Consider the following 27988-nt stretch of genomic DNA (forward strand, 5'->3'; position numbering starts at 1 on the left):
CTTTAATAAAGATTAGTAAAATAAAAATGAAAGTGCTGATAAGAAGCATGTCTTTTAAAAGTTACTGTAACCGAGAACAATGTTTGGGGGGATTTGGTGAGGCACACTTTGAAAGCAGCGAATGTGTTCCTTCATTTGGACGTTTGTTGGACCTAAGCCAATCACTGTACCCAGTTATGAAACAAAAGAAAAGAAGGAACAGGTGTGAAATGTTGAAACTCTATGGTCAAAGGCTGGGTTTAAAAGGGCAGATTTAGGGACTTCCCTGGTGGCACAGTGGTTGGGAGTCTGCCTGCCAATGCGGGGGACATGGGTTCGAGCCCTGGTCCGGGGGGATCCCACATGTCACGGAGTAACTGGGCCCACGTGCCACAACTACTGAGGCCGGCATGCCTGGAGCCCGTGCTTCGTAACAAGAGAGGCCACCTCAATGAGAGGCCCGTGCACCACAACAGAGAGTGGCCCCCGCTCACCGCAGCTAGAGAATAGCCTGCGCATAGCAGCGAAGACCCAATGCAGCCAAAACAAATAAATAAATTTATTAAAAAAAAAAAGAAAAAGGGGCAGATTTAAGGAGAGGTTTTGCGATTTGACTTAATGTGCGGATGGAACATCCCCGAGAAGATGGAAGTTGCGTGTTTATCTATTTATTTTTAAAATAAATTTATTTATTTTATTTATTTATTTTTGGCTGCGTTAGGTCTTCGTTGCTGCACGCGGGCTTTCTCTAGTTGCAAAGAGCGAGGACTACTCTTCGATGTGGTGTGCGGGCTTCTCATTGCAGTGGCTTCTCTTGTTGCAGAGCACGGGCTACAGGCACGTGGGCTTCAGTAGTTGTGGCACGCGGGCTCAGTAGTTGTGGCTCACAGGCTCTAGAACACAGGCTCAGTAGTTGTGGCGCACGGGCTTAGTTGCTTCGCGGCATGTGGGATCTTCCCGGACCAGGGATCGAACCTGTGTCCCCTGCATTGGCAGACAGATTCTTAACCACTGAGCCACCAGGGAAGTCCCTGAAGTTGGGTGTTTAACTCTCAGTTAGACTTTCTCCAGTGTTTTCAGGAAACATTCAGCATGAAAGTCTTTAATCAGCATATCTGATCCCTTGTTTTCTGCGGAGGACTTCTCTCTTACCCCTCTCCCTGCTGTGCCCTGGCCGAGGACCCGTTAGTAAACCTCTCTTAGTGTTGTGATCACTTTTGCTTTTTACCTTTTTTTTTCCTAATAAAAAAAAGGTTCATACCATTACATCATTGACATCCCTCTGAGTTGGGTAATATAAACCTAAATAATTTTTAATAATTGCCTGTTATATTATGGATTTCCCATAATTTGTTCAGCCGTTCCCTGATTGATGACTTTCCATTAGTTTCTAATTATTTCACTCCACACTGTGCAGTCCACATCCGTATTTGTATGTGATAGTGCTTTTGATTTTGTAAGCTGGATTACCAGAGGCGGAAATGAAGGGTCAAATGATATGTATGTCTTAAAATTTAATAGCTTTTGCCATATTTCTTTCCCCCAATTGCACAGCAGTTATTACTCCTTCCAGCAACGTAGGGAGTGCCTTTTATCTCTCATCTAAAATTCCTGCCAGCTGAAGAGGTGAAAGGCATTTCGTTGTGGCTTTTTTTTTAACGTATTTTTTTTTGGCTGCGTTGGGTCTTCGTTGCTGTGCACAGGCTTTCTCTAGTTGCAGCGAGCAGGGACTTCTCTTGTTGGGAGCATGGGCTCCAGTAGTTGTTGCCTGTGGGCTCAGTAGTTGTGGTTCGCAGGCTCTAGAGTGCAGCCCCAGTAGTTGTGGCACACGGGCTTAGTTGCTCTGCGGCATTTGGGATCTTCCCAGGCCAGGGATCAAACCCGTGTCCCCTGCATTGGCAGGCAGATTATCAACCACTGCGCCACCAAGGAAGTCCCTCAGTGTTGCTTTAATGTGCACTTTGTGGACGGCCAGTAAGCTTGAGCGACTTTGTGCATAATTGCATAATTGTTCACGGTTTGCGTTTCATTTCTACTCCTGTAAGTTACCGCTTCACTTGTTCTTTGCCCTTTTTTCTACTGGGTTGCTTTCTTTGTGTGTATGTGTTAAAATGGTCTTTCCTTTTTTACATTATTAATTACTAAATAATATAGAATAAATAAAATAAAATAGATAGTATTTATTATTTTTAGATGAACTTAACCTCGCAGAATAGAAATATAGTAATCTTCTCTTGGACCCCATCCTCAATTTTTATTCTTAGTTCTACTGGTCTGAATCCAAAAACTTTGGAGCCACCTATCTAACCCACCTCTTTGTTTTTTTATGTTCCTTTAAAGTAAAAAGCTATGTATTTTTTTTCATTAGAAAAGTAACATAACATTATGATTTTGAAAAATAGAGGTTCAAAAAAGGAAAAACAAAAGTTTTCTTGCTACCCTAACATCTGGGTTGCTTTTTTATTGATTTGTAGTAGCTTTTGTCTGTTAGGTATATGCTTTTTGGCATATGTGCCGCAGATATTTTTTTCCCTTTTTTTGGTCTTTTGCTTTGTGTATAGTGTCTTTTGCCATAAAGCTTTCTTTCTTTTTTTTTTAATTGAAGTGTAGTTGATTTACAGTATTTCAAGTGTACAGCAAAGTGATTCAGTTATACATACATGCGTGTGTGTGTGTGTGTGTGTGTGTGTGTGTACACACACACACACACATTCTTTTCCAGATTCCTTTCCACTGTAGTTTATTACAGGATACTGAATAGAGTTCCCAGTGCTATACAGTAGGTCCGTGTTGTTTATCTGTTTTATATATAGTAGTGTGTATCTATTAATCCCAACCTCCTAATTTATCCCCCCTCCCCCCGCCTTTCCCTTTGGTAACCATTTCTTTTCCATGTCTGTGAGTCAATTTCTGTTTTGTAAATAAGTTTTTACATTCTACATATAAGTGATATCATATGATATTTATCTTTCTCTTTACCTTTCTACTTATTTCACTTACTGTGATAATCTCTGTTTCCATCCATGTGGCTGCGGTTCCATCCATGTGGTTGCAAATGGTGTTATTTCATTCTTTTCTATGTCTGAGTAGTATTCATTGTATATATGTACCACATCTTTTTTATCCATTCGTCTGTCAGTGGACACTTAGGTCACTTCCATGTCTTAGCTATTGTATATAGTGCTGCTGTGAACATTGGGGTGCATGTATCTTTTTGTTTGTTTTTTAATTTATTTGGTTGCACCGGGTCTTAGTTGCAGCAGGTGGACTCTAGTTGTGGCTCGCCGGCTCCTTAGTCGTGGCATGTGAACTCTTAGTTGCAGCATGCACGTGGGATCTAGTTCTCTGACCAGGGATCGAACCCGGGCCCCCTGCATTGGGAGCACGGAGTCTTAAACACTGTGCCACCATGGAAGTCCCCTGGAGTGCATGAATCTTTTTGAATTAGAGTTTTTGTCTTTTCCGGGTAAGTGCCCAGGAGTGGGGCTGCTGGATCATATGGTAACTCTATTTTGAGGTTTTTAAGGAGCCTCCGTACTCTTTTCCATAGTTGCCATGAACTTTTAAAACCTCTTTATGTTATTTGTATTGCTTTTCTTTATGCCATATAGTTTTCCTCACATGACACTACTTTTTTTGCTAAATTTATCCCGTGGTGTTTTAGAATTTTTGTTGCTAATGTGAATGGGATTTTATTTTCTTTTTCCTTTCAACTGGATCTATGACAGGGAGAAAAACTATTGATTTGTATATACTTGTTTTGCTTCCAGACAACTTACTAAATTTTCCCCAGTTTGTCTTCCTGGCATAGAGTCAGATCATTTCCAATTAAAGGTAATTTTATCTCTTTCCAATACTTCTTCATTTTTTTCTTTTGTAGTACAGGTTGTTAGGACTTCTGTTGAAGTTATTAAACCTCTCTTAGGGGTAAAAATCACGTCCTGCTTGGAGTCGTAGCCTTGGCCATCCTGGGTCAGTCGCATAGTCATGTTTGCTCTTCACGGCAGAAGCTGTGGTATCAAGTGACTTCACAGCCAGGTTGTGCAGGCTCCTTCCTTGCCAGCTAGATTCTGAGCCCTTTAAAGTTGGGGACCATGCCCTCCCTGATTTTATGTCCCTCAGAACCCAGCAGAGAACGGGGCGCATAACAGGCACACGTTGGACTGTCAGATGTATTGAAGGTGCCCCCATTCTCTCCTTCCAGAGCCCCCACTTCTTCCTTGGAGCCATCTCTGCCCTGCGGACTCTACAGCAGATGACCAAGTGCTCTCTGCCCAGAGGGCCCTTCTCCCTTACCTGCCCAGCAGAACTTAGATTTTTTTTGAGCCTCTAGACCAGAGGAGTTCCCCTTCTCAATCTTTATCAGCATCACCTGGAGGGCTTGGTAAAACACAGATTGTGGGGTAACCCCCAGGTTTCTGATTCACTTCGTCTGGATTGGGACCCAAGGGTTTTGCATTTCTAACAAGTCTGCATGCTGCAGGTCCAGGCAGTGCAGTTTAAGAACCGCTGCTCAAGACTGGAGTTGGTGACCTCGTGGGTGGAAGGCTCAGAGTTCTTTGCGTGAACGAGGCAGATTCTGGTGCTGGTCCAAGTTCTGCTCATGTAGCTGGGTCCCCTTCCCTTCACCGGAGGGGTGTCTGCCGGTCCCCGTCCCTCCACTGTGATCCCCTGCACCGAGTCAGGGTGTGTGTCGGGGGCACGCGGTAATCATCTTTCACTGGGTAGGCGATTCCAAGTGAAAAGCATTGTCCAGGCTTAACGAAAACTCACTCCCCTTTCCACCCTGTCAGCCTCTGCACTTAGATACCTTCACGAAAACAGGATCATCCATCGGGATCTAAAGCCAGAAAACATCGTCCTGCAGCAAGGGGAACAGAGAGTGAGTGACCCTCCAGGGCCTGGGGAGGACGGGTGGCAGCTGGGCGGGGGAGGAACCCGCTTTGTGTGTTTGCGTTTCTTTGCTCACATATTTGCTTTGATTCTCCGGGAATGCTTTTTGATTTGAAACGAGATTCCGCGAAAAGTTCTTACTTGCAGATCGAGGCAGGTTTGAATGGACCACATTGTTAGTCATCCAAGTTGCAGGAATCTGATAAGAAAAATAATGTTTGTCTTCCAGCTGACACCCCCAGCCTCTGGGACTTGCACTTCTTGGAAATGGGCTTTCTTTTCCGTCTGTTTGAGAGCCTCAGCTTTTGAAGCTGACAGGGAGTCCATCTATGAGCTGGTTCTGGGCGTGGCTGAGAGGAGGCATTTGGAGCTGCCACCTGCCCATGGGGCCTGGTCCAGCCCGCAGTTTCCCCAGAGCTCTCAGGGACCTTTTCCGGGGCCCCGCCGCTCGGCTGTGGGGTAACCTCCCCGCAGGGCTTGGCCCTGTGCTCTTCCTGGCCTTGTTTGTTCAGCTGGGTGACGGGCAGGGGCCCAGCTGAGTGGGATGCAGTCACTCAGCTCACGGACTGTCTGACCTCTTCCACGCAACTTCCTCCAGCATCCTAGGTGTGACCCACGCCTGTCCTAGCTCTCACCTTTGGCCCAGTTCACGCTCATTCCTGTCAGTTCTAAGATTTGAGAACTAAAGGTATTTACTGGGAAGGAGCTGGCCTGGTCCTTTGTGTCTAGGTTTAGCAGTCCTGAGGGCTGCTGCGTGGTCTGCTAATTTTGACCTTCCTCTGGCAGTTGGTTGCAGAGCAAGGGAGAACATGTGCCTGGCGTTTTTACATTGTTTTCTTTTGCCTAAAGCTACCATGTCTAGGGCATTCTCCTGTGTATTTGGTGGTCCTTTGGAACTTAGGGTCTTGGGATTGGAAATTCAGAAATATCCTCTGCTCTAACAGAGACATCCAGAATTCTTGAAGGACAGTATACTCTCATAACCGTCAGGTTTCTCCTCCCTTTTTTTTCAGTTAATACACAAAATTATTGACCTAGGATATGCCAAGGAGCTGGACCAGGGCAGTCTGTGCACTTCCTTTGTGGGGACCCTGCAGTACCTGGTAAGAGACGGGGTTTCCATGTTTGTGTGTCAGTTTCTGTCCGATGGCTGTGTCTGTGGGGCTCTTCCTCCATCCTTGCCTTCTGCCATCTAAGTTTGCTGACTCTTGGATGTTTCCTGGGTGCCTAGGAACTGTTGTATGAGGTCAGACTCATAATCCATTCAAGTCAGCACATTTTGCTAGCAGAGGCCTTATGGAGGGATGTGGTCATCTTCTCATATCAAAAGGGCTGTGCTCCCAGGCCCTCGTACGAGTCCCATAACCTCTCATGCTGCAGTATTTTGTCTGAGGACAAAGGGTTTAAACCAGGTTCTTGCTGGTCTGTAGGGGCCTCAGTTTCCACGCAGCATCTCGGGGGCCATGGAGGAGAGAGGGCTAAGCTTTGAGCTCCCACCCTTTCTTTTTGTTATTTGGTCTTAATACTGTGGTTCTATTTGAGTCACTCATTCATCCAAGAAATATTGGTCAAGTGTAGTTTTAGAGTTTAGGAGGAAAGCAGGCATCACCCTGATACACAAATAATGAAGAAATTACAATTGTGATAAATACTGCAAAGGGAAACTGCAGGGTGTTATGAGAATATATTTTAGGAAGACCTAGCCTGGTCTGGGACCTGAAGGATGAGTGGGGGAAAGGGGGACTGGGGGAGGGGGAGAGAGAGGAAGTTCCAGGTAAAGGGATAGGACATGGGAGACCAGAAGGTGTGGCAGGAGCCAGAGAAGAAGGAAGAGGGTATCTCGAGTTGAGGCTGGAGAGAGAGGTAGAGGACAGATTATTCAAAGCCTTGTTGGCTGGGTTAGAGATTTTAAACTTTATCCTGAAGCCTCTGGAGAGACGTGGAAGGTTTCTAAGTGTGAGAGGGATTGGGTTTACCTTTTGAAGAGACCATGCTTGGTACAGCGTGGAGGGTGAATTGCAGGTAGTGGGTGAGTGGTAAGGAGGCTGTTGTACTGAGCTGGTCCGAGCTGGTGGAGGGCCTTGAGGATGTAGAGGATGGTTCAAGAAATGCCTGGAAGAGACCCGGCAGAACTTGGTAATAGATTGTTTGCAGATGATAACCAGTACATGTTGATTAAAGGAGTCTACAATTTAAAAAAGAAAAAGAAAAAAAGGTTGAAAGCCACTGGGCTCGACGAGCTTAATTATCCTACGTGGTTCTCATACAGAAAGAGAGAAAGCAATTATTGAGGTCCTTTTGAGCGTATCCATACTTCCCACTAACCCCCCAACCAGGCAGTGGACTGCCGGTTTATCACCTGCCCTGGGGAGTAGAGGATTCAGAGCGGGGACTCGGGGCTGTGACTCAGCACGTGTGTCCACATAACGTGACCCTGTGGGTCCTGCCCGGTGTCCTCTGGACCCCTCGTCAGCTCAGCAGCAGTTAGTGAGGACCCCAGGCTCTGACAAGGATGCTCGGCCAGATTGTTCACTTGCGGACCTAAAACTTCTGGCTGTAACCAGACACAGAGGCTGACCTGTGCGTCCCCACGCTTTTCCTCTTGGTTTGGACTCCGTGGTCCTCCATGAGTGTCATGCCTCCAGCCAGCCTGTGCTCAGTCCTGCCTCCACGCCTTCGCTTGTCATGGTCCTTTCTGGGCTGTCTGCCCTGAGGCCCTCTGATCCGTTCCCGTCCCACCTGTGCTGGGAAGCTTTCCTTGGTTGTCCCAGCCTCTCTGCTTGGGCAGTGGCCATGCATCTGGCCTTTCCTACCTGACTGCAACAATCCATCCCGCTGTCCGACCGCATGCTGTGGACCTCACCACTTTAGGGGACCAGCTGGCATGCAGTGCGTGTGCTGTGAATGGGTGTGCATGGCCGGGATCACTTTCCTTTGTTGTCCGTGCCCTGTCTTCCCCTCCCTGCACAGTGCTGGGAAAAGGATACACGCTGCACCCCAGTTCACCTAAAATACCCCCAGGCCCTTGTTTCAGCACCGGGACTGAATGAGGTCCAGAGAGATGTTCGGTACCACCTGCTGAACACGTGGTCACCTCCTCACCTGGAGCGGGGCCCAGGGAGCATGGGGCACGATAAGAGGCTGGGTGCCCCCCTCTGTGGTAAACCCTCAGATGGGGAGCAGCTCAGGTATGTCCCCACATTGTCACCACAGGCCCCTGAGCTGCTAGAGCAGCAGAAGTACACGGTGACCGTGGACTACTGGAGCTTCGGCACCTTGGCCTTCGAGTGTATCACGGGCTTCCGGCCCTTCCTGCCCAACTGGCAGCCCGTGCAGTGGTGAGTGAGGGCTTGGGGCGGGCCGGCCGCCCAAAGCGGGGAGTGTGCCCCTGTCTTTGTCAGATGTCACCTCACCTGTGCTGTCTCACTGGGCGCCCCAGGCTGGGCCTAAGACACCTGTGACCTCTCACCCAGAGGAAGTCCCGTTAAGACCTGGCACGTGGGCAGTCTGAGCTCCAAAAGCCTGGAAAGATGGAAGGTTGTTAAGTGTCAACCTGGATTCTGAACCTTAACAGCTTTAAATCCAGTACTGTGTAAATGACTGCTCTGTGCAGGGCAGGAGGTCATTGTGTTTACAGAGTGTGTGTGTAGTGTACGCTTACACTGAAAACACTGTGCATTGGTAAACAAACAAATAGCATGTTCACATGACAAATTATGAGCTGTATTTACATGAAAATTTATTGTTGACAAATTTTACTGTTTTTAAAAGCGTCAAAAAGTGGCTTAAAATGTGAACTGAATACATTTCCAAAAAGATTTTCTAATAAAAAAAGTCAAAGGATACAATTAAGTTTTTAAAAATTACTCTGTATTTTGAAACTTCTTTTCTGATTATAATACTAACGTGTGGTTCATTGCATACATAAAAGTTAACCATTACTGAAATGCATCATTTAAAAACTAACATCCCCCTAAATCAGTTAGGATTCATTCAAAATGATTCCTTGAGAGACCACACACTAATTGAAATGATGCTACTGTTGTTCAACATTATTTTTTTATCTCCAGTTTTTATTTTTTGGAGCAGTGGTAAGTTCATGTGGTTCAAACTTCAGAGTATAAAAGTGAAAAGTCATGGTTCCTCCCCACAGGCATTTGGTCCTTTTGATCTTGGGTCCACCTCTGAGGATGTCTTGTACGTGTACAAGCAAATGGGCATGTACCTGTTGGTTAACTCATTTATGTATGCCGCCCCATTTTACCTCAGTGACAGTGTAATATGCACACTGCCCTGTACGTGCTCTTCCAGGATTTTTACACTGAGAATTTCCTCCAACTGCTGTGAACATATCTCTGTGTCTCCAGATTCTTCATTGTGCCTGTGTTTATTTAAAAAACAAAGTAGGTTACCCTACGTACTCTCATAGAACCTGCCTCTCAAACTTGCTACCGAAAATGCTTTCTGTTTTTCCGTGTTCTTTGTCACGTCTGTTTGCTGTTCCACTGTAGTTGGTTTAACCTGTTCCCCATTACTGGAAGAATCAGTGGTTTATAATTTTTACTTCTTAAAATAACACCAAGAATAACATCATTGTAGGGAAATCCTTGTATGTCTGCAGTTATTTCCCTGGGATAAATTCCTAGCAATGGGATCAACAGATCAAAGATTATCCGCATTTTAAAGGTCTTCCATGTGCACTAACAAATTGCTCCACAGAAAGTTTGTATAAATAACGTTTCCACCAGGAACGTACGAAGCTGCCCCTTTGTGGGTCCACACTGGCTGTTGTCACGTTTCTCAGTATCTTTCTGGAAGTAGCGAAAACATTGACTTTTTCAAAGGACAGGTACTTACATCATGAGATTGTTTATTTATAAGTCTAAGATGTAGCCTTTGAAATCAATTCCAGAAGAGTAGTTTTGTGTGACGCGGTCCAGTTCAGTCACCGTTCACATGCCAGACACTGGAAGAGATGAACCAGGCATGGTCCCAGCTCCTGAGGAGCCTGGTGACATGGCAGAGAGTGCCCTCCTGTGGGGACTGACTTTAGAAGAGGCAGCACTCCTGAGCTGGGTTCTGGAGTGTTGAATTAGCTCATTACATTAGAGTCACACCTTATCATGTAACCATCATGACAAAAACTTTAAATTTCTGTACATCTATAGTGTTTTTAACTAACCAAGGAATTACTGCATTCTTTTCAGTTCAAATGTCGAGCGTTTCCATTATTTATAACAAGATGAGTTAAAGTCCATTAGAACTAGAAGAAGAAATGCTATTTGAAGCTATCTCTAATGGCTTGGCATCTTCATAGTAAGTTTTTTGTCTGCAGAGCCAGCCTCTTGTACGGAGCTGGGAGGCCGGGTGACCACTTGCAGGTGGACATCTCTGAAACCTAGTAGCTGTGAGACGTGTCTGTCTTGTCTGCCTTGTAATGCCTCAGGCAGCTTTAGCAATTTCACTCTCATCTCAAATGGCAGGTAGATAGTAATTTCAGGACAAATGCAATTTGAGCTTTATTATCCTGTCACTGAGCTACTGTGAAGTACATTTTAGGACCGGCCTAAGCAGTGAGCATTTCACTTACTGTGTCCTTTTCTTTATCTGTGGTTTCCCGTTGACAGACCGAGTTTCTGTCAGAGGACCATCCCATTGTGTGTAATGACAGCCTGACGTAGAGCAGGCAGGTTCCAGCTGGACCCCAGCTCTTCCAGGCTACGTGTGCTCCACATGGTCCGGTTCACCCCTCGCCAGTGAGGCTTCAGGGCTAAAGCATTTTGCATTTGAATTTCTTACGTGTTTTTGAAAAGGAAGGATATAGACATTTAGACAGAGTAGAAGGAGCACCAGACTTTGGATCTGAGGCCCCGGTGGTGTGACCTTGGGCAGGTCACCTGATCTTCACTTCCTTACCGCTGAATGGGTGGCTGAAAACCATCTACCACATGGGGTCATCGGGCAGAGAAGGGCATATTCACAGTCAGTGCTTGGTTATCTGTGAAGCATTATTCAGACTTACGTCATCACCCTTGTCACCGAGAAGATTTGAAACCAGTTTAAAAATTTGCTTCCTTCAAATACTATTTCAGATACATCAGAAGGGTCTCTAAGTTGGGAAATGTAACTGTTCATTCACCATCAGAAGTAACGCTTAGCCACATGCATTAAGAGGGAAGTGTGTGGTGCGTGCAGGTTTCACGTGAACAGGATCCTCATGCAGTGATCTTGGTGTGCACGTCCTAATTTCATCCTCTACCAAAACGTGAGAGTTTTGTGTTTGATGAAAAGTAGAAGAAAGATAAGGATGAGCCAAGGTGAGGCCAGGCATCAGCAGTACAAGCCTGGAGGTCATTGACACTCACTGGGCAGTACTGACGGCCTTAAACTCTCGCAGAAGCATCCTAGCAGGACGCAGACGCACTGGCCGGCATCCCAAGGGGTTGACTAGTGACCTGGGGGCATCCCGTCCAGTTGTCAGGTGGAAGGCTACCGGTGTAGAGGGGCTGTTGGCTGCTGGGTGATGCAGGGTCATCACAAGCAGCGTGACAGACCAGGCCCTGCGTCCGCAGGCACTCCAAAGTCCGGCAGAAGAGTGAGATGGACATTGTGGTTAGTGAGGACCTGAACGGAGCCGTGAAGTTCTCCAGCTCGTTACCCCACCCGAGCAACCTCAACAGGTACGGCCCCAGGCCTTCCCCTCCGCGTCGTGTCCTTCCTGTTTTAGAAATGGATGTCAGAGCCGACGTCCTGGTAGCTCTGACATCGGGACATCCTGCTGTGGCCGGCACCTGGCATAGTCTATCGCAGTGTTAAACTTAGAACGCCTTCCCCCCCGACCCCATCTAGAAGTCTTCTCCTTCCCGAATTCACACAGCAAACTGTACCTTTCATCACTCCAAGAAGCTTCTACCTCGTGTGACATTTGGTTTTGCAGAGGGTTTACCTTCTGGTCAGCTGTAAGCCTTTGACCGCCAGGGGATTGCGTTATTTCTCTTTGCCTGCAGCCTAATCATGTGTTACTGTCAACAAACAAACCTTTGCGGTTTGAACAGGCACTGCCGTCTGGTCTTAGAGCCAGAATATTAGCAGTCAGGTAATCCTATCAGAATTGGGGGCTAGTACAGAGGAAAACTGCCAGGCGGCCACACACAGCTGAGGAGCACGGAGCACAGTGACCATGAGTGTTTGGAGGATGGGGAGAGAGGTACCGAGCGGACTAGCTGCGCAGGATGACTGGGTGGGCTGGAACTTTCTGGAAGAATCTGGAAAGACGTGCAGGACAGGCATGGGGAAAGATGGGGGGTGGGGGTGGGCCCAGGAGAGGCAGCTTGTAGTGGTGCTGGCCTCTGCAGGGCTTTCTTGGGGGCGTGGCAAGGGCCTCTGAGGGTGCCGGCAGGGCCCCGCCGGGCCGGGAGAAGTGAGAACTTTGTCATGTGGACCCCCCGAGGGGTCACCGGGGTGACCGACAAAGCGAATCGGCAGCGAGGGGTCTGGACTGTGTGGGCGGTTCTCCTGAGGTGGGGCGGGCCTGGGAAGCACATAGGAAGCTTCCTGAGGTTCTCCCACAGCCATCTGCCAGGACGCCCTGATGTGAGGGTGTTGGCGCGGATCCGGGAGGGGTGAGTGCCTGAGTGAGTCGTTTTGTTGGAAAGGCTCGTCCTTCCTCAGGTTAGTTCATCCTCAGGGATCACTTTGGCCCCGTCTGCGTGATGGTCACGTGCGTGTGAGGTGTGAGTGCCTTTCAGTTCCCACGCGGGGCCCTGAGGCTGGCTCTGGGCCCATACGCATGCGCACGCGCGCACACACACACGCACGCGGCCCCCTCTTCTCAGCGTCCTGGCCCAGCGGCTGGAGAAGTGGCTGCAGCTGATGCTGATGTGGCACCCCCGACAGAGGGGCACCGACCCCGTCTACGGGCCCAATGGCTGCTTTAAGGCCCTGGACGACATCTTAAACTTGAAGGTGAGCTATGCCAAGTTAGCCCAAGGCTGCGAGCCATCGGCTGCCCGACCAGTGGGCAAACGCAGGCTCCCATGAGGGCATCTCCACATGAGAGGATGATGGGACCCCTTGCTGACTGTTGTGGGTCGCGAGGTCGTAGCTGTGGACGGACAGGAGTGGGAAGACCCCTGTGTGTGGCCCAGCGCTGGCCTTCCTCCCCAGGCCGGGCCTCTGGGAGGCTGGGAGGTGTGGGGAATAGCAGAGGATCCAAGCCAGCAAGCGGGAGTGTCAGGTGGTTTGTCCTGGGTTGCGTTGCAGCTGGTTCACGTCTTGAACATGGTCACGGGCACCATTCACACCTACCCCGTGGCAGAGGACGAGAGTCTGCCTAGCTTGCAGGCCCGGATCCAGCAGGACACAGGCATCCCTGAGGAGGACCAGGAGCTGCTGCAGGAAGCGGGTCTGGCCTTGACCCCCGACAAGCCCGCCGCTCAGTGCGCCTCCGACGGCAAGGTGAGACCGGCCTCCTGCAGGCGCCCCAGCCCCACCCGACCCCGGAGAGCTGATCGCCCATCCCGTCCCACTCCATCGTGCCAGGCAGTCTGTTACCACGCAGGGTAGGCGCCTGCCTGTTTTGAGGTTGGAATGCGAGATCCCGTGAACCTGATAGGAGACCTGAGCCACCCCACGCTTTGCCTGTTCCTTCCAGACCACTGGGAGTGCCTTTCTTTTGCCTTTGCTGCCAAAGTGATGCTTCATTTTTCCAAGTCAACCAAAACCATTTTTGACACACCTCGTGTGTGCAGAACCGTGCTGACAGTTGCACAGAAAGAGCTGGAAAGTTAATGCAGGAGAGAGAGTCACTGGACAGTAAAGCAAACCATCTAAGTTGCACGATAAAGACAATCAGAGAATAAAACAGAACAGAGTAAGTTGTAGATGAGGTTTGCATTTGGGAATAAGTGTAAAAGGAACAGCCAAGGGAAGTAGAGGCCGCGGCCCCTAGGAAAGGCTCAGTGGGCGCCCGGCACCTGCTCTCTGAGGACGGTGCTGTTGGGACCCTCTGAAGACTCCCCCCTTGTTGCTTGAGAAAAGGAGGGGCTGGGTCCACGAGGCCTCATTTTGCTCTTGTCCCTTTGCAGCTGAACGAGGGCCGCACCCTGGACATGGATCTCGTTTTCCTCTTTGACAACAACAGGGTCGCCTATGAGACCCAGATCTCCCCACGGCCCCAGCCTGAAAGCGTCAGCTGTATCCGTAAGAACAGCGTGATCTTTTTAAAAGATAATTACTTACAGTGCTTGGGACGAGGCTGGAGGGAGAGCCCTGGACTGAGGGAGGGGTCGCCCCTGAGAAGATGAGTCCCTCCGGCCCTCAGTCAGGCAGCCTTCCTCACTTGCACCCGCGAGGAGTAGCCCAGGTGAAGAGAGGAAAGGACATCCATCTTCAATTAATGTCAACCTCATTTAAACAGAGGACAGACAGGCCGCTGAAATTCAGCCACGTGACCATTTTCTTGATGTTTGAAGTCGTCTTCATATTTTAATAATCGATACGTGCACACGATACCAAAAAATCAAAAAGACTGTACGGTAGGCAGTAAGTGCCTCTGTCTCCCCAGCTCCCCCGGGAAACCACTGCTGCCTGACTCCTGGGGTCTACCTTCCGGGGTGTTCTGTGCATCTGTAACTTTTGACGTGCCTGTGCTCCGCCAGGGCACAAAAATGTCTGCGACGGTAACCAGGCCCAGCAGCCAACATGATTGTGTAGCAGCAGAGCATTGCATAACGGCGCAGTGTAGGTGTGCCTGCGAGCTCCGCGGGCAGGAGGCGGGCCGTCGCTGGCGCCGCTCCCTGACGGTCGTGTGTGTCTCTGGCCAGTGCAAGAGCCCAAGAGGAGCCTCCCGTTCTTCCAGCTGAGGAAGGTGTGGGGTCAGGTCTGGCACAGCATCCAGGCCCTGAAGGAGGACTGCGGCCGCCTGCAGCAGGGCCAGCGCGCCGCCATGTACGTGCCCGGTGGTTCGCCTTCACTTGCTCGGAGCTGCCCGGTGGCCCGGCCGCAGGACGGTGGCAGAGGCGAGGGCCCAGGGGTGGCCGTTGGGAGAGCGAGCAGGGGAACGCTGGTCTGGAAGGGTGGGATGGAGGGAGGCTCCGTCAGACCCGACCAGGCCAGTGTGGTCAGCGGGCGGCGCTGGGGCCGCGGAAGGGCTTGCTGCGGCGTGGGTCGGCCAGCCTCCCCTGACCGTCCTGCCGGGCCGGGCTGACTCTTTCCCCGGGCTGTGGCTGATTTGGGTCGCTTCGTGTGGTACTTGGCCTAACTCCAGTTTGGGAGCAGAACCTCACCCGTTGCCGAGGGCCAGGAGATCGTCGTTACGGTTATAGGTGGCTGCTCTTGTTGCGGTTATACCAGTTACAGCGGGGGCCTGCCGTCGTGTTTGAGCTGGGTTTGCTCTTGTCCGGGAACTGGCACTTGGAGGCCAGAGACACCCCACGGTTCTGTTTCTCGGGGTCCCTGCAGGATGAATCTGCTCCGGAACAACAGCTGCCTGTCCAAGATGAAGAATTCCATGGCCTCTATGTCTCAGCAGCTCAAGGCCAAGCTGGATTTCTTTAAAACCAGCATCCAGATTGACCTGGAGAAGTACAGTGAGCAGAAAGAGTTTGGGATCAGTGAGTGTACTGTTTGTGATGGGTCTCGAGAGACCGTTCCTTTCTTCTTCTTTCCGAGGTGTCTTTTGTCCCCTTGCCATTGAGTCGCTTGTTTTCTGTTTGGGTTTGGGGATGTTTTCGTTTTGCTTTAATTTTATTTTCCTTCCATTTTTTTTCAGCGTCAGACAAGCTGCTGCTGGCCTGGAGGGAGATGGAGCAGGCCGTGGAGCTCTGTGGACGGGTAGGAGGCACCCTGGGGTCCCCAGGCCGGCCAAGGGCGCGAGCCTCTTCACTGCTGTCCTCCCCTTTCTCACTGCGCGCTCGGTCGAGCTTGTATGTCGAAAATGAGATTTTCCTCTCCCAGCTCTCTGCCCTCAGCTAGGACTTGCTGGAAAGAAGGGGAGAGGCAGGGGGTGGGGGACACTGCAGGGGGCCCTGCCGTGGCAGGTCCGGGAGCTGCACAGATTGGAGTCAGGATTACTACGTGAATTGTCCTCTTTCCACGAGAAGGGGCCTTGGATGAAGGAGCAGCACGCTGTCTCGTCGGAGGTTGTCCTAACCTCCTTGGGACAAGAAATCCCCAGGAAAGAAAGGGTCTAAGGGGCAAGTCTTAGGACAGTGTAAATCAGATGCCACTGAAAAGTGTTGATTATGAGGCCAGGGTGTGACGTGGCAGACCTCATACAAATGGAAGACTGTGGTCTCCAAGGCTTTTTCCTGGACTTTGTCACCATTTTCCCTGTGAACTTGGGCAGGGAGTTTCATCTCCGTGTCTTAACATCTTTTTCTATAAATCAGTACCGATATGCCTCCTTAAAGGTGGGTGTCCATCGGCAGTACCTTGTTCAACCACAGGGACACGAGCGCACCCCCAGTCTTGGCACTCGTGGGTGTAATCCCTGAGATAATCGACGAATTTGGAGAAGAGAATGTGCCCCGGCCACTTCTCCACGCCAGGACCGGGCCAGGCCCCGACCTGCTCTGTCTCCTCTCACCCTAACGCAGTCCTTTGAGAGCCTAGTTTACGGTGGAGAAAACTGCAGCGCAAGGTCAGATAACCTGCCCGAGGGCCACACAGCTGACAGGTGGCCGACCCCAGATCCGACTGCAGGGCTCCAAGTCCGGGTCCCTTCCGGCTGGTCAGCTGAGGGTCTGCGGTGAGGCCGGAGGGCTCCCCCGAGAACCCCGTGTCTCAGGAGTTTCTCGCTGCGTCCTTGGCCTCAGCACCGCTCTTCCTTCAGGAGAACGAGGTGAAGCAGCTGGTGGAGCGGATGATGGCGCTACAGACGGACATCGTGGACCTGCAGCGCAGCCCCCTGGGCTGGAAGCAGGGCGGGACGCTGGACGACCTGTGAGTGTGTGTGTGCGCGCGTGCGCGTGCGTGTGTGTATGTATATGTGTGTGTGTTGTGTGAGAGTGAGCCTGTATGGGAATGTGTCTGTGTGTGAGTGTGTCTCTCTTTGTGTGTGTGGGTATGAGTGTGTGTGTCGGGATGGTTCGAGTGTGGTCCCGGTGGAGCCCCGTGGGCCCGTTCCCCCTGGAGCTCGGCCCCTGGGGGGTCATCTCGGCACATGCAGAGATGAGCACGGGCACACCTCCGTCACTCTGAGCCTCACAGGATAGAGAAGGGATGTCTGACCTCAGAGCTATGGGGACCAGTTCAGATAACGCCCCAAGCGGTGGCTCGTGAACTACGGAGGCTGCCGTCCCAGGAGCCTTTGCTTGACCAAAGTATCAGATTAGACGCCAGGGCCGCCCCGCCCACCCTCACTCGCTGTGGCCCGAGGAGCAGAAAGCAGAACAGGGGAGGAGGCTGGCAAGTCTTAGAAGGTGGGATCTGGAAACTTCATTTGAGTCTCTATCAGGAACTTGGCCTTGGCTCCGGGAGTGGGGGAGGGCGGTGCAGGGGGGTACCTAGGCAGGGCAGCCCCACCTGCAGCCCTGGGGGCGGACAGGAGGGGCAGGGGAGCCTCGGGGCCCCGCAGGAGCTGCCTCCTTGGGGCTCAGCCGTGTCCTCTGACGCTTCTGCTGGGATTCCTAGGACCAGGCGCCGAACGTCAGAAATTTAGTTATTGGTAGTCCATGTTTTCTCAAGTCATTTAACCCTTTATTCTCCTCTGGTTTTCAAACACAAGTCACCCCTGAGAATGTCAGCCCGTCTCACTGTGTTAGGGGCACGGGGAGGGTGTCTGTGCTTGCTCCTGGGCTTGAGTTTTCGGGGGCCGCGTTCTCCGGGCTCAGGTCCAGCAACAGACTGCACCCAGAGTCCCGATGGCAGGAGCCGGGTGGGCAGGGAATTCAGAGGAGACTCCTGTCCTGAAGATTCTCACTAGACCTTGGAGGTGTTTGAGTTTTGGTAATGAGGCGAGCCTTCCCTTGTCATGGGTTTCACCTGTAACATCACCAGGAACGATCATTTGCTCCAGTCGGGATGTGCTGCCCGTCTGGCTTCTAGAAACGAGTAGTCCTGCCGGCAGGAGTTGGCCTCGGCGCTTCAGGTGAGCTTGTTGACCTCTGCTCGATGCTGACAGAGCTGCTGTCTCGTGTGTTTCAGAGAAGAGCAGGCGCGGGAGCTTTACCGGAGGCTGAGGGAGAAGCCCCGAGGTGAGTGGGCCACCTCCCGGGTCCCTCGCTACCCGGGCACCAGGCCAGCCCCCCGCGGACCGTGCGACCCCGTCCCTCTTTGCAGACCAGCGAACGGATGGCGACAGTCAGGAAATGGTGCGGCTGCTCCTGCAGGCCATCCAAGGCTTCGAGAAGAAAGTGCGAGTGATCTACACGCAGCTCAGGTATCGGGCCGCCTTCCTCCGGCGGGCTGTGTGCGAGGCCTCGCCCACTCGCCTGAGCCCCGGGACCTCCACCTGCAGCGCCGAGCGGAGCCTTAACTGCCGGGGCTGCGTCCTGCCTCCTCCGACCCACGTGCCGCTGGAGCTTGTCATGTTTGTTCTTCACAGCAAGACTGTGGTCTGCAAGCAGAAGGCTCTGGAGCTGCTGCCCAAGGTGGAGGAGGTGGTGAGCTTAATGAGCGAGGACGAGAAGACTGTGGTTCGGCTGCAGGAGAAGCGGCAGAAGGAGCTCTGGAACCTCCTGAAGATTGCTTGTGTGAGTGACCCTCGGCGGGGCCCTGTGCTGCCGTCCCCAGCCCACGCACCCGGCGTGGGGACCGCAGGGCCACCACCAGCGCTCCGCTGCTGCCGCTCCCTTTCCACTTCTCTGCTCCGTGACTTGGTGTGAGTGCGGAGGGCCGGGGTGGGCGCCTGTGTCCTTGTGTTATTGTGCGGGTGGTGGCTGTGATAAATTATCACAGTTATTCTCACGGTCCTGGAGGCCAGAAGGCCGCCATCCGGGTGTCGCGGGGCCAGGCTCCCTCTGGAGGCTGGAGGGGAGAATCACTCCTCCTTCCTCACCTCTTCTTCCATTTCCGTGGCTCTCGGTGCTCCTTGCCTTGTGGCAGCATCCCTCCAGTCTCTGCCTCTGTCTCCACGTGACCCTCTTCTCTGTGTCTCTTTTCTGAGTATCTCTTGTAAAAACACTTGCCGCTGGATTCAGGTCCCACCCAGATAGTCCAGGGTGATCTCATCACAGGCTCCTTAGCTACACCTGCAAAGATCCTTTTTCCAGACGAGATCACATGCCCAGGTTCCTGGAGATCTGCATGCAGCCCCAGCAGCACGTGCCCGTGTGGCCTGGTGGGTCCTGAGCTGTGCCTGTGCCGTGCAGCACTCAGCCCACACTTTCTGTGCCCGCCGTCTCAGCGTAGCTGTGATCCCACTGAGTGTTGCTCAGAGAGAACCCTCAGCACAAAAGAGAGCCCAGGACAGAGAAGGGAGAAGAGCCGGGTAAAAGCTGTGTCTTGGAAGCGAGCTGGTGGGACAGACCGCGCTGTCGTGTGGGCTGCAGGGAAGTTGAGGAGGTGACAGCAGAGCGACTTGGTCACGGATCAGGGGAGCACGGCTGCATAAGGTGGAGTGGCCACTGCAGCCTGGGGCGTCAGAACACCTTAGTCTCCTTCTGTCCCGCGGATGGTGCGAGTCACAGAAAGTCACTTAGGACCTTTGTGTGTCTGTCTTCTACTTGGAAAGAGTAAACACACCTTCCTTCTAATTTCCTTGTAGGAGTTCGTTAAGCGACCCAACTAATGAAATAGAGCCCTCAGATCTCTCTGTAGTTAGAATCTGGTTTTTTTAATAGATTTATTTATTTGTTTATTTATTTTTGGCTGCGTTGGATCTTCGTTGCTGCACGCAGGCTTTCTCTAGTTGCAGCAAGCAGGGGCTACTCTTTGTTGCGGTGCACAGGCTCTAGGTGCACAGGCTTCAGTAGTTGTGGCACGTGAGCTCAGTAGTTGTGGCTTGCGGGCTCTAGAGCGCAGGCTCAGTAGTTGTGGCGCACGGGCTTAGTTGCCCTGTGGCATGTGGGATCTTCCCGGACCAGGGGTCAAACCCGTATCCCCTGCATTGGCAGACGGATTCTTAACCACTGCGCCACCAGGGAAGCCCCTAGAAACTTTTACCAAAAAGCACACCTACAGTTACAGAAACAGTTTCTAAACTGAAATGCAAACCATCAAATAGCGATGTTGACCTATTTCTCCAGGAAGAGCCTGTGTCTCGTGGCCAGTTGTCTCACAAGAAAATACCCTGGTGTGGTGCCTGGGACTTCCCCGGCAGTCCAGTAGTTAAAGACTTCACCTTCCAATGCAGGGGGTGCAGGTTCGATCCCTGGTCAGGGAGCTAAAATCCCCCGTGCCTCTCAGCCAAAACACCAAAACATAAAAAACAGAAGCAATATTGTAACAAATTCAATATAGACTTTAGGAAGGGTCCACATAGAAAAAAAAAAAACTTGAAAAAAAGAAAATACCCTGGTGTGAATGCAAAATTTGAAACATCTGTTTGCTCCAAAACTGCTGACTCTCTTCCTGGTTTTGTCATCTAGAGCAAGGTCCGAGGTCCCGTCAGCGGAAGCCCAGACAGCATGAACACGTCCCGCCTGAGTCACCCCAGCCAGCTGCTGTCGCAGCCTTGCCCAGCCCCTGACAGCTTACCCGAGGCCGTCAAGAGGAGGTGCGTCCCCCTTCGCCATGCCCAGTGCAGGAGTCAGGGGCGTGTCGGTCACCCGTCGGCGGTTCTGTGCGTGTTCCTCCATGTTTGTTCCCTTTGCCGGGCGCTGTGGGGACAGATGTGGTGTTTTGCTCTCAGAGCTCCTCCTGGCTTGCTGACTAAGGTTTCCTTGTCTGAGGTCGCGTTGCTCGTTGCTGGATGGGAACCTGGAAGTGCTGGCCAGTCCCTGCTGTCCTCTAGTCCACCCGTCGCGGTCTGCTCGTAGAACCAGGTCCCTGCGGGCGTGCCCTGGCCGCCACGCCTGAGTCGCGTGTCATTAGTCCCTCCCGTGGCCTCTCCCTGCCCCACTCATCACCTGCACCCCTGCTGCAGAGCTGGGAGCAGAGCCCCAGAGCCCTTCCAGCGAACTTTTCCCTCCCTGCTTCCCCCCCAGTGCTGCCTCCAGGCCCCTCTGGTCAAATCAGCCTTCACAGGAGACCATTTAGATCGAGTTATTCCTCAAGTTATTTAGGGAAAAGCCATGGCTTCCTGCTGCCTCAGGGTCCAAGCCTGAGCTTTCTCAGGCCTTCAAGCCACCTCCGCAGTCTGACCCACTGCTCCGGGGCAGATTCCTGGCTCTGCCGTCAGGGGTCTTAAAGTCTGGTCCAGACCAGCAGCATTGGCGGGTTCTGGGTACTTGCCAGAAATGCAGATTTGGGATCAGGAACTCGGGGTGGGGCGGAGCAGTCCTGTTTAACCAGCCCTGGCTGACCCTCCTGCAACCTGAAGTTCCAGAACCTCGGCTCCGCTGACGCCTTTCCCCGGAGCCTTCCTACCTCTGCTCCCACCTCCTCCACGGCCCTGGCACACGAGCACAGGGATCCTTCTCCTCCTGGACCACCTATGGGTTTTTTTTGTTTCTGGTTCAGTCTCACATTTATTCAGCACCTTCCCTTTGCTGGGCCCCAGGCACTGGAGACAGTTAAAATCGGTTCCTGTGGGCAGATCTATAGAATGGAAAATACATTAATGATTGCCGAGGGCAGGGGGCGGGGCAGGAATGGGGAGTGACTGACAGGTACAAGGTTTCTTTCTGGGTGATGAAAACATTCCAAACTGGATCACCAGGATGGTTGCACAGCTCCATAAATGTACTCGAGCTATGGAATTGTGCACCTTAAATGGGTGAACTTTAGGGTTTGTAAATTTATCTCAATACAGCTGTTTTTAAAAATCCTGTTCCTGTACTTAGGGGGTTTGTAGCCTCTACTGTTTTGGATTTTTTATTTTTAATTTTTTAAAATTTTTTATTTTTTTTTTTGCCGTTTGGCTGGCGGGGTCTTAGTTCCCTGACCAGGGATTGAACCCGGGTCCTCAGCAGTGAAAGCGCAGAGGCCTAACCACTGGACTGTCAGGGAAGTCCCTGTTTTGGATTCTTAATTCTCTCCCCAATTTACTGTTAGCTCCTTGAGGATGGTAACCAGGTCCTGCGCCTCTCACGGGGCCTCTGGGGCCGGCCCGGAGCCTGGAGCCTGGTTAGTAGTCCATGGATGAGTCTGGGCAGCGCTGTGCTCTGTTCCTTCCATCAGTGCCCCCTTCACGGTGAGAGGAGGGGATCGAGGGCCCTTCCTCCTGGATTTGTCACTCTCTTTCCATGATATCCTCAAAGCTCTGGAGAAGTCGTCCCGGGGGCACAGGCTGCTGTCTGTGTCTCCACGCCCTTGAGCCAAGGTTAGAAAGGACAGATGGCTCGCTCTGCTCTCCTCTTTCTTACCGTGGCGGGTTCTCGGGGGACACGTGCATTTCTCATCAGAGAGAAGGAGAGAGCACCGTAAACAAACCAGTTCCCAGAACTTGCTTCCCCCAGATCTCAGCAAGCTGGGGACATCTGGTGACATTGCATGGTGTGTATATTTTTGTCCATTTCAAAAAGTGGAAAACAGGTGGTTTGGGAGAGATCTTCAGATTATGGCAATTTGGAGAGAATCTAGTTAAGTCAGAAAGAGCTTTGTTATTAAGCCGGATCGCTGCTTTTTCACATGGTGAACAGTGATGCTCGTAGCTGGATTCGAGCTTCTGTAACAGCACTTAACTAGACAGATGAAATCACCGAGGCAATAACATGGTGTTCTAAGACACTCAGCCTCAGAATAATTATTTAATTTTAAAAATCTTTCCAGAAGCTCTTTAGCGTATTTGTAAGCACCTTTGAAAAGTTAACATTGACCACGTTCTAATAATTCAATCTTTTTTTTAGCGAAGACCTTGTGGCTGAAGCACACACTCTGTGCACCCAGCTGGAAAACGCCCTACAGGACACCATGAAGGACCAGGACCAGAGCTTAAGGGTAATGGCCCGTGGGAAGCCCCGCCGCCCCACGCCCTTTCTTTCTACAGCAAACGAGAAAAAGCAGATCGAAAGGCGATGCCGTGCTCCTCGATCGCAGGGTACACTTAGGATTTTCTAGTACATGCTTCTTATTCCCCATGATAACAATGCTGATGCCTGTTGAGCGTGTGCAGGTACTTAGTGCGCATTATCTCATTTCATCCTTGCTACACTCGCTGCTTACGAAGAAGGTAGCATCACTGTGAGAAGGCCTCTCCCCTGCTGCACCTTCTGTACAATTGCCGGGCATCTGTGTGTGGGGTGCAGTGCTGGGCTCCGGGAACAAAGCAAGAGCCCATCACCACCCCGCCTCTCAGGGACTCGGGGCTTAGCAGTCCTAGTTATAGGGAAGCTGACCTAAAGAAAAACGAGTCCAGATGCAGGTACGTTGAGACAAAGCTGAAATTGCGGAGAGGATGCTAAATCATCCGCTAAATCATCCGCTTAATCATCCGCTTGGCTCTCTGGCCTTTTCCTGCCGATACAGTCACATGCTGGCGTCTCTGCAACTTCTGATTTGGGGGAAGAATCAGAGGGGATACTGCTCATTGTAACCACTTCTTATTTATTCAAGTGTCCTTTTCTGGTTTGGGGCTTTCTGTGTCTCTTCTTGCTGTTCTTCCTCCTCCGAGCTGTGTATACTTGGATCCTTTCACTGCCCGTTTGCACTTCTGCCAGATGAAAAGGAAGTGTGACCAGGCCATTTCACCTGGTGAGGTTGGAGGTCGAGAGCTGAGATTAGCCCAGGGTACCAGCTGCCCACAGTGAGCGTGAGTCAGTGCTGTGAGCTGCAGTAATAATACTTAAATCACCTTCCCGGAATCTCAGGGCTCCAAGCCCATCTGAAGAAAAGCTCCGGCATGGTTTTGCAGACGTAGCTCTACCTCAGGGGTACCCTGCAGAAACAAGACTGTCTTAACGAGAGGAATTCAATTTCCCTCTAAACTGTGCTGGTTGCCTCCCGAAGAAGGCAGTGTCTAGGTGGCCACGGTGTCTTTAACGTGCCCGTTGACTTTCAGTCTCTAGACTGGAGCTGGTTGCAGTCGGGGGAGGAGGAGAAGCACAGCCTGGAGCGGGCCTCCTGATGGTGGGCGGCCCTGACCCTGCCGGGCTGCCTGGCCCGAGGCCCCCGGGGCCCCGCCGCGTCGCGTCCGGTGTCCTCGGCACCCAGATGGAGATCTCGCTTCCCCAGCAGCCATGACCATCACCGTGGACTGAGGGTGCAGCCCTCCGTGGCAGTGCCAGCAGCTTATCTGCACGCTGGACGTCCTCCGCCACAGAGGCCCAGCAGACGAGGATGCCGAGCGCGGCGTCTGGGGAGGTGGAGCCACGGCAGCCACTGCCTCTGCGCGGAGAGAAGTGCTCCGAGTACAGTGGCTCCACAGACCACCAGCCACACGTCAGACTGACTTTTAGGACGAAGTATGAATGGCACTTGGTGCTAGCTGTCCTCTCCTGACCCCTCCTGATCTCCAGAGGCCTCATCCACCTGTCTTCACAGCTAAGGTTTCATCTGGATCCGGCTTCTCTTGAAACCGTGGATTCGGCCCAGCCCGGTCCTCCCTCCTCTTCTGACTTCACGGCTGCTAACGTTTTCCTTCTGCCTGCGACCTTGGGCCAGGTTGGGTGAGTGCTGCTTTCCCCGTCCAGAGTCTCTCCAGCCAGAGTGAGTCGCTAGTGCCAGGAGGGGAGAGTGTCTCCCTTCCTGTGGGTCTCAAAGAGTCCCCAGGAGCAAGCTGCCATGGAGAAGAAGGAAAGAAGAGGAAGATGTCTGTCAACCACCAGCTTGCTGACCCCTGTGCCCACACCCCCTGCCCCTGGGTGCGGCAGGGTGGACGGGGCAGTTCCCATCCCTCGTGTCATCCAGCGGTATTATTAAGTGGATTTATATTTAAAAAACAGATTCTCTATTTTGTAACATGATTCAAGTCCCACAGTCTATTTTTATAATACCTCTGGTTGGGACTTCTGAACTCAAAGTCCAGCTTTAATGGAAAGTTTTATGAAATTGAGTGGTGCCTGATCAAACAGTGCCAGAGCACCAGCAAGGCCTCTTGGACGTTTCACAAAAGTTGCTGCTTCCTATAACAGCAGGAAAGCAAAGTGAGTTCAGATGATAACAAACAGGCAGGTCTGGTTGGAGAAGAAAGTGGGACGAGAAGAGTTTCACAGAGTGCCTTCCATGGAGGCGGTACAGTGGGTTCCGTGTCAGGGAAGTTGGGGAAACGCTTCATGCTTTAACTGCCTCTTGGAGATTCACCTTGTGCACTGGTTTATTAAAGAATCTGAAAGATCTGTAATAATAAACTGGCTTAAATCTGCCTAAATCCACTGTTTACCCAACTCATTTGACAGTAGAGCCTTTTTTTTTCTCCCATGTGCATGTAACATTGATTAACGTCCCAAAGAACTGAGTTTGATAAAGCGTGATTTTGGAAACACTGGTGAGGAACACAGTGGGACATTATACCAGAAAGGTAGGCTGGGACGGGGTCAGATTAGGGAGGGAATGAATGTGGAGTTGAGAGTCAGGGGCTGATTTTATAGGCAGTTGGGAGCCACTGAAGAATTTTGAGCAAGGAAGGACATTACCAAAGCTAATGTTTAAAACGAGTGATGTAACTGGAATATGCTAGTTGGTTGAAAAAGCGAAAATACTGGAGGTAGGACTTCCACTTCCAAAACATGGAGCAGTTGTACTTTTTTCCTATTCCTCCAGCTAGTACAGCTGAGATCCTTGGACATTATTTATAAACAAAGATAAGAAGACCCCAAAAGGCAGTGAGAAGGAGGCAGACCAGCTAGGGACCTTGGCCCTGAGCGGTCATGTGGTGGTGAGTTCCTCTTGCCTCCTGTGTCCCTGACGGAGGCTGGAGATGCCGACCAATGGCACAAACAAACAAGCTGCTCTCCAACTCTGTTAGATTCCTAGGTCTGCTGTAACAAGTCACCACAAACTATATGGCTTAGAACAGACATTTATTCTCACAGGTCTGGAGGCCAAAGTCGGAGATCAAGTCCTCCAAAGTCCCTAGGGGAGATTCTGTTTTTTGCTTCTTCCAGCTTCTGGTGGGTCCAGGAGATCCTTGACTTGGTGGCTGCATCTCTGCCCCTGTGGTCACATTGCCACCTCTTTTTATATCTGTCAAATCTCCCCTGTGTACCTTTCATAAAAAACCCTCATGATTGAATTTAGGGCTGATCTGGATAATCCAAGATAAGTGCCTAAGAGGCACATAATTTGATCAAGACCCTTAATTTGATCTCATGTTTTACAATATAAGGTGATATTTATAGATTCTGGGGATTAGGATGTGGACATTTCTTCCTGGGGAGCCACCATTGAACCCACTACAGTCCACCGTCTAGCCTCCCAGAATTCACATTCGTCACATGCAAAATATATTCACCCCATCCCGAAAAGTCTCAACCCACTACAGAATCAACACTAAGACCAAAATCTAAATATCATCAGCTCAGAAGTCTTGAATCTCATCATCTACATCAGGTTTCGCAGGCTCTGGGCATGATCCATCCTGTGACAAAATCCCTCCATCTGTGGACCTGTGAAACTAGAAGACAATTTGTCTGCTTCCAAAATACAATGGCGAGATAGACATTCCCATTCCAAAGGGGAGAAATTGGAAGGAATAAAGGAGTCACTAGCCCGAAGCAAGTTTGAAATCTACCAGGGTAAATTCCATTAGGTTCCAAGTCCTGAGAATGATTTTCTGTCACTTGAGGCTCTGTCCACTGAACCCAAGGGCAGCTTCATAGGCCTCTGCCTCTGCACCCACTGCCTCTGTAACTGCTCTTCCAGTCTCTTCCTTTGCACCCATGGCTCTGCCCTCAGAGTCATTCCTCCTTTGTCTTGACAGCTACCACATGTTTACAACCAGGTAACTCTGTCAACCATTTCCTGGCTCGTGAGTTTTAGAAGTCCAGTAGACTTATGCCATCCTCTCTCTGTTCTTTTCAGACCAAGCTTGTTTCTGCTGATATAACATTCTTAATAATCTTGTGGGTCTCCTGTGTATGTCATGGGAGTCCACACAGTTAACAAAAGATCCACAGGTCTTTCTTGGATAACTCCACTTCTATTCCTGGCTTCTGCTGAGATGAGTGAGTGGGTCTGTGAGTCACACAAATAATCTCTTCAACAAAAGGATGTCCAGCTGCACCCTTGGACTTCTCTCCAACAGTGAGTTTTTTAATTTTAGCATCCTTTGCAATATGGATAGATGGAGAATCTCCTAAATCATCAAATGCTGCTGCTTTTCTTCTTAATAGTTCTTTCTTCAATTTATTTCTTTTGTCTTGCATTTTACTGTAAGCAGCAAGGAGAAATCACACCGCACCTTCAACACTTTGCTTGGAAATCTCTGCAATAAAATACTCAAGTTCATTGCTTACAAGTTCCGCTGTCCACATAATGGTAGAACACAATGGCAGAACCAAGTAACATTCACATCTACTGACATTCTGTTCATGACGATGTATGTATCCTCTGAGACATTAGAAACTTTTTCTACTATGCTTCTCACTTTCTGAGCCCTCATCATCAATTTCTTTAACACTCATTTATACCAATAGTCTGTTTAAGGCAACCTAGGCTTTTCCTCTCATGCATCTCAGAATTCTTCTAGCATCTAACCATTATATAATTTGAAAGCCATTTCCACAGTTTGAGTTTTTTAACAGTAGCACCTCACTTTACAGTACCAAACTATAACAAGTTGCCACAAACTGGGTGGCTTAAAACAACAGATACGTGTTCTCTCACAGTTCTGGAGGCCAGAACTCTGAAATCAGGATGCTGGCAGGACTGTGCTCCCTCCAGAAGTTGTAGGGGAGATACGTTCCTTTCCTTTTCCAGCTTCTGGCGGCTCCAGGTGGTCCTTGGCTTGTGGCTACATCTATTCAGTTTCTGCCAATGTGATCATATTGCCTTCTCTTCTATCTGTCAAATCTCCCCTGTGCATCTCTTACAAGGACACTTGTCAGACTTAGAGCCAATCCAGATAACCTAGGGTGAGTTCCTTTCAAAGTCCTTAACTGAATCACATATTTTGCCGTATAAGGTAATGTTCACA

The 27988-nt window shown here is 50.7% G+C and overlaps 1 protein-coding gene across 6 annotated transcripts in view; it reads left to right on the top strand.

Annotated features, from left to right (window-relative positions):
• Positions 1-27988, top strand: part of IKBKB (inhibitor of nuclear factor kappa B kinase subunit beta) — a 61169-nt gene that overhangs the window by 22304 nt on the left and 10877 nt on the right. For 4 of the 6 annotated variants that reach the window (XM_060291718.1, XM_060291719.2, XM_060291721.2 and 1 more), the window contains 16 exons: positions 4773-4861; positions 5886-5975; positions 8086-8210; positions 11445-11552; positions 12708-12837; positions 13135-13329; positions 13959-14073; positions 14697-14820; positions 15334-15485; positions 15644-15705; positions 16706-16815; positions 18019-18068; positions 18154-18253; positions 18419-18566; positions 20403-20530; positions 22764-25229. In XM_060291718.1, the coding sequence (XP_060147701.1) occupies positions 4773-4861; positions 5886-5975; positions 8086-8210; positions 11445-11552; positions 12708-12837; positions 13135-13329; positions 13959-14073; positions 14697-14820; positions 15334-15485; positions 15644-15705; positions 16706-16815; positions 18019-18068; positions 18154-18253; positions 18419-18566; positions 20403-20530; positions 22764-22974 (1937 nt within the window). In that variant the 3' untranslated portion in view covers positions 22975-25229. Of the gene's footprint in view, positions 1-4772; positions 4862-5885; positions 5976-8085; positions 8211-11444; positions 11553-12707; positions 12838-13134; positions 13330-13958; positions 14074-14696; positions 14821-15333; positions 15486-15643; positions 15706-16705; positions 16816-18018; positions 18069-18153; positions 18254-18418; positions 18567-20402; positions 20531-22763; positions 25230-27988 lie in introns of those variants that run through there. The other 2 variants (XM_030834238.2, XM_060291720.2) reach the window with 2 other exon arrangements.

Source organism: Globicephala melas, chromosome 21 (assembly GCF_963455315.2).
Source record: "Globicephala melas chromosome 21, mGloMel1.2, whole genome shotgun sequence".
Taxonomy (NCBI): Eukaryota; Metazoa; Chordata; class Mammalia; order Artiodactyla; family Delphinidae; genus Globicephala; species Globicephala melas.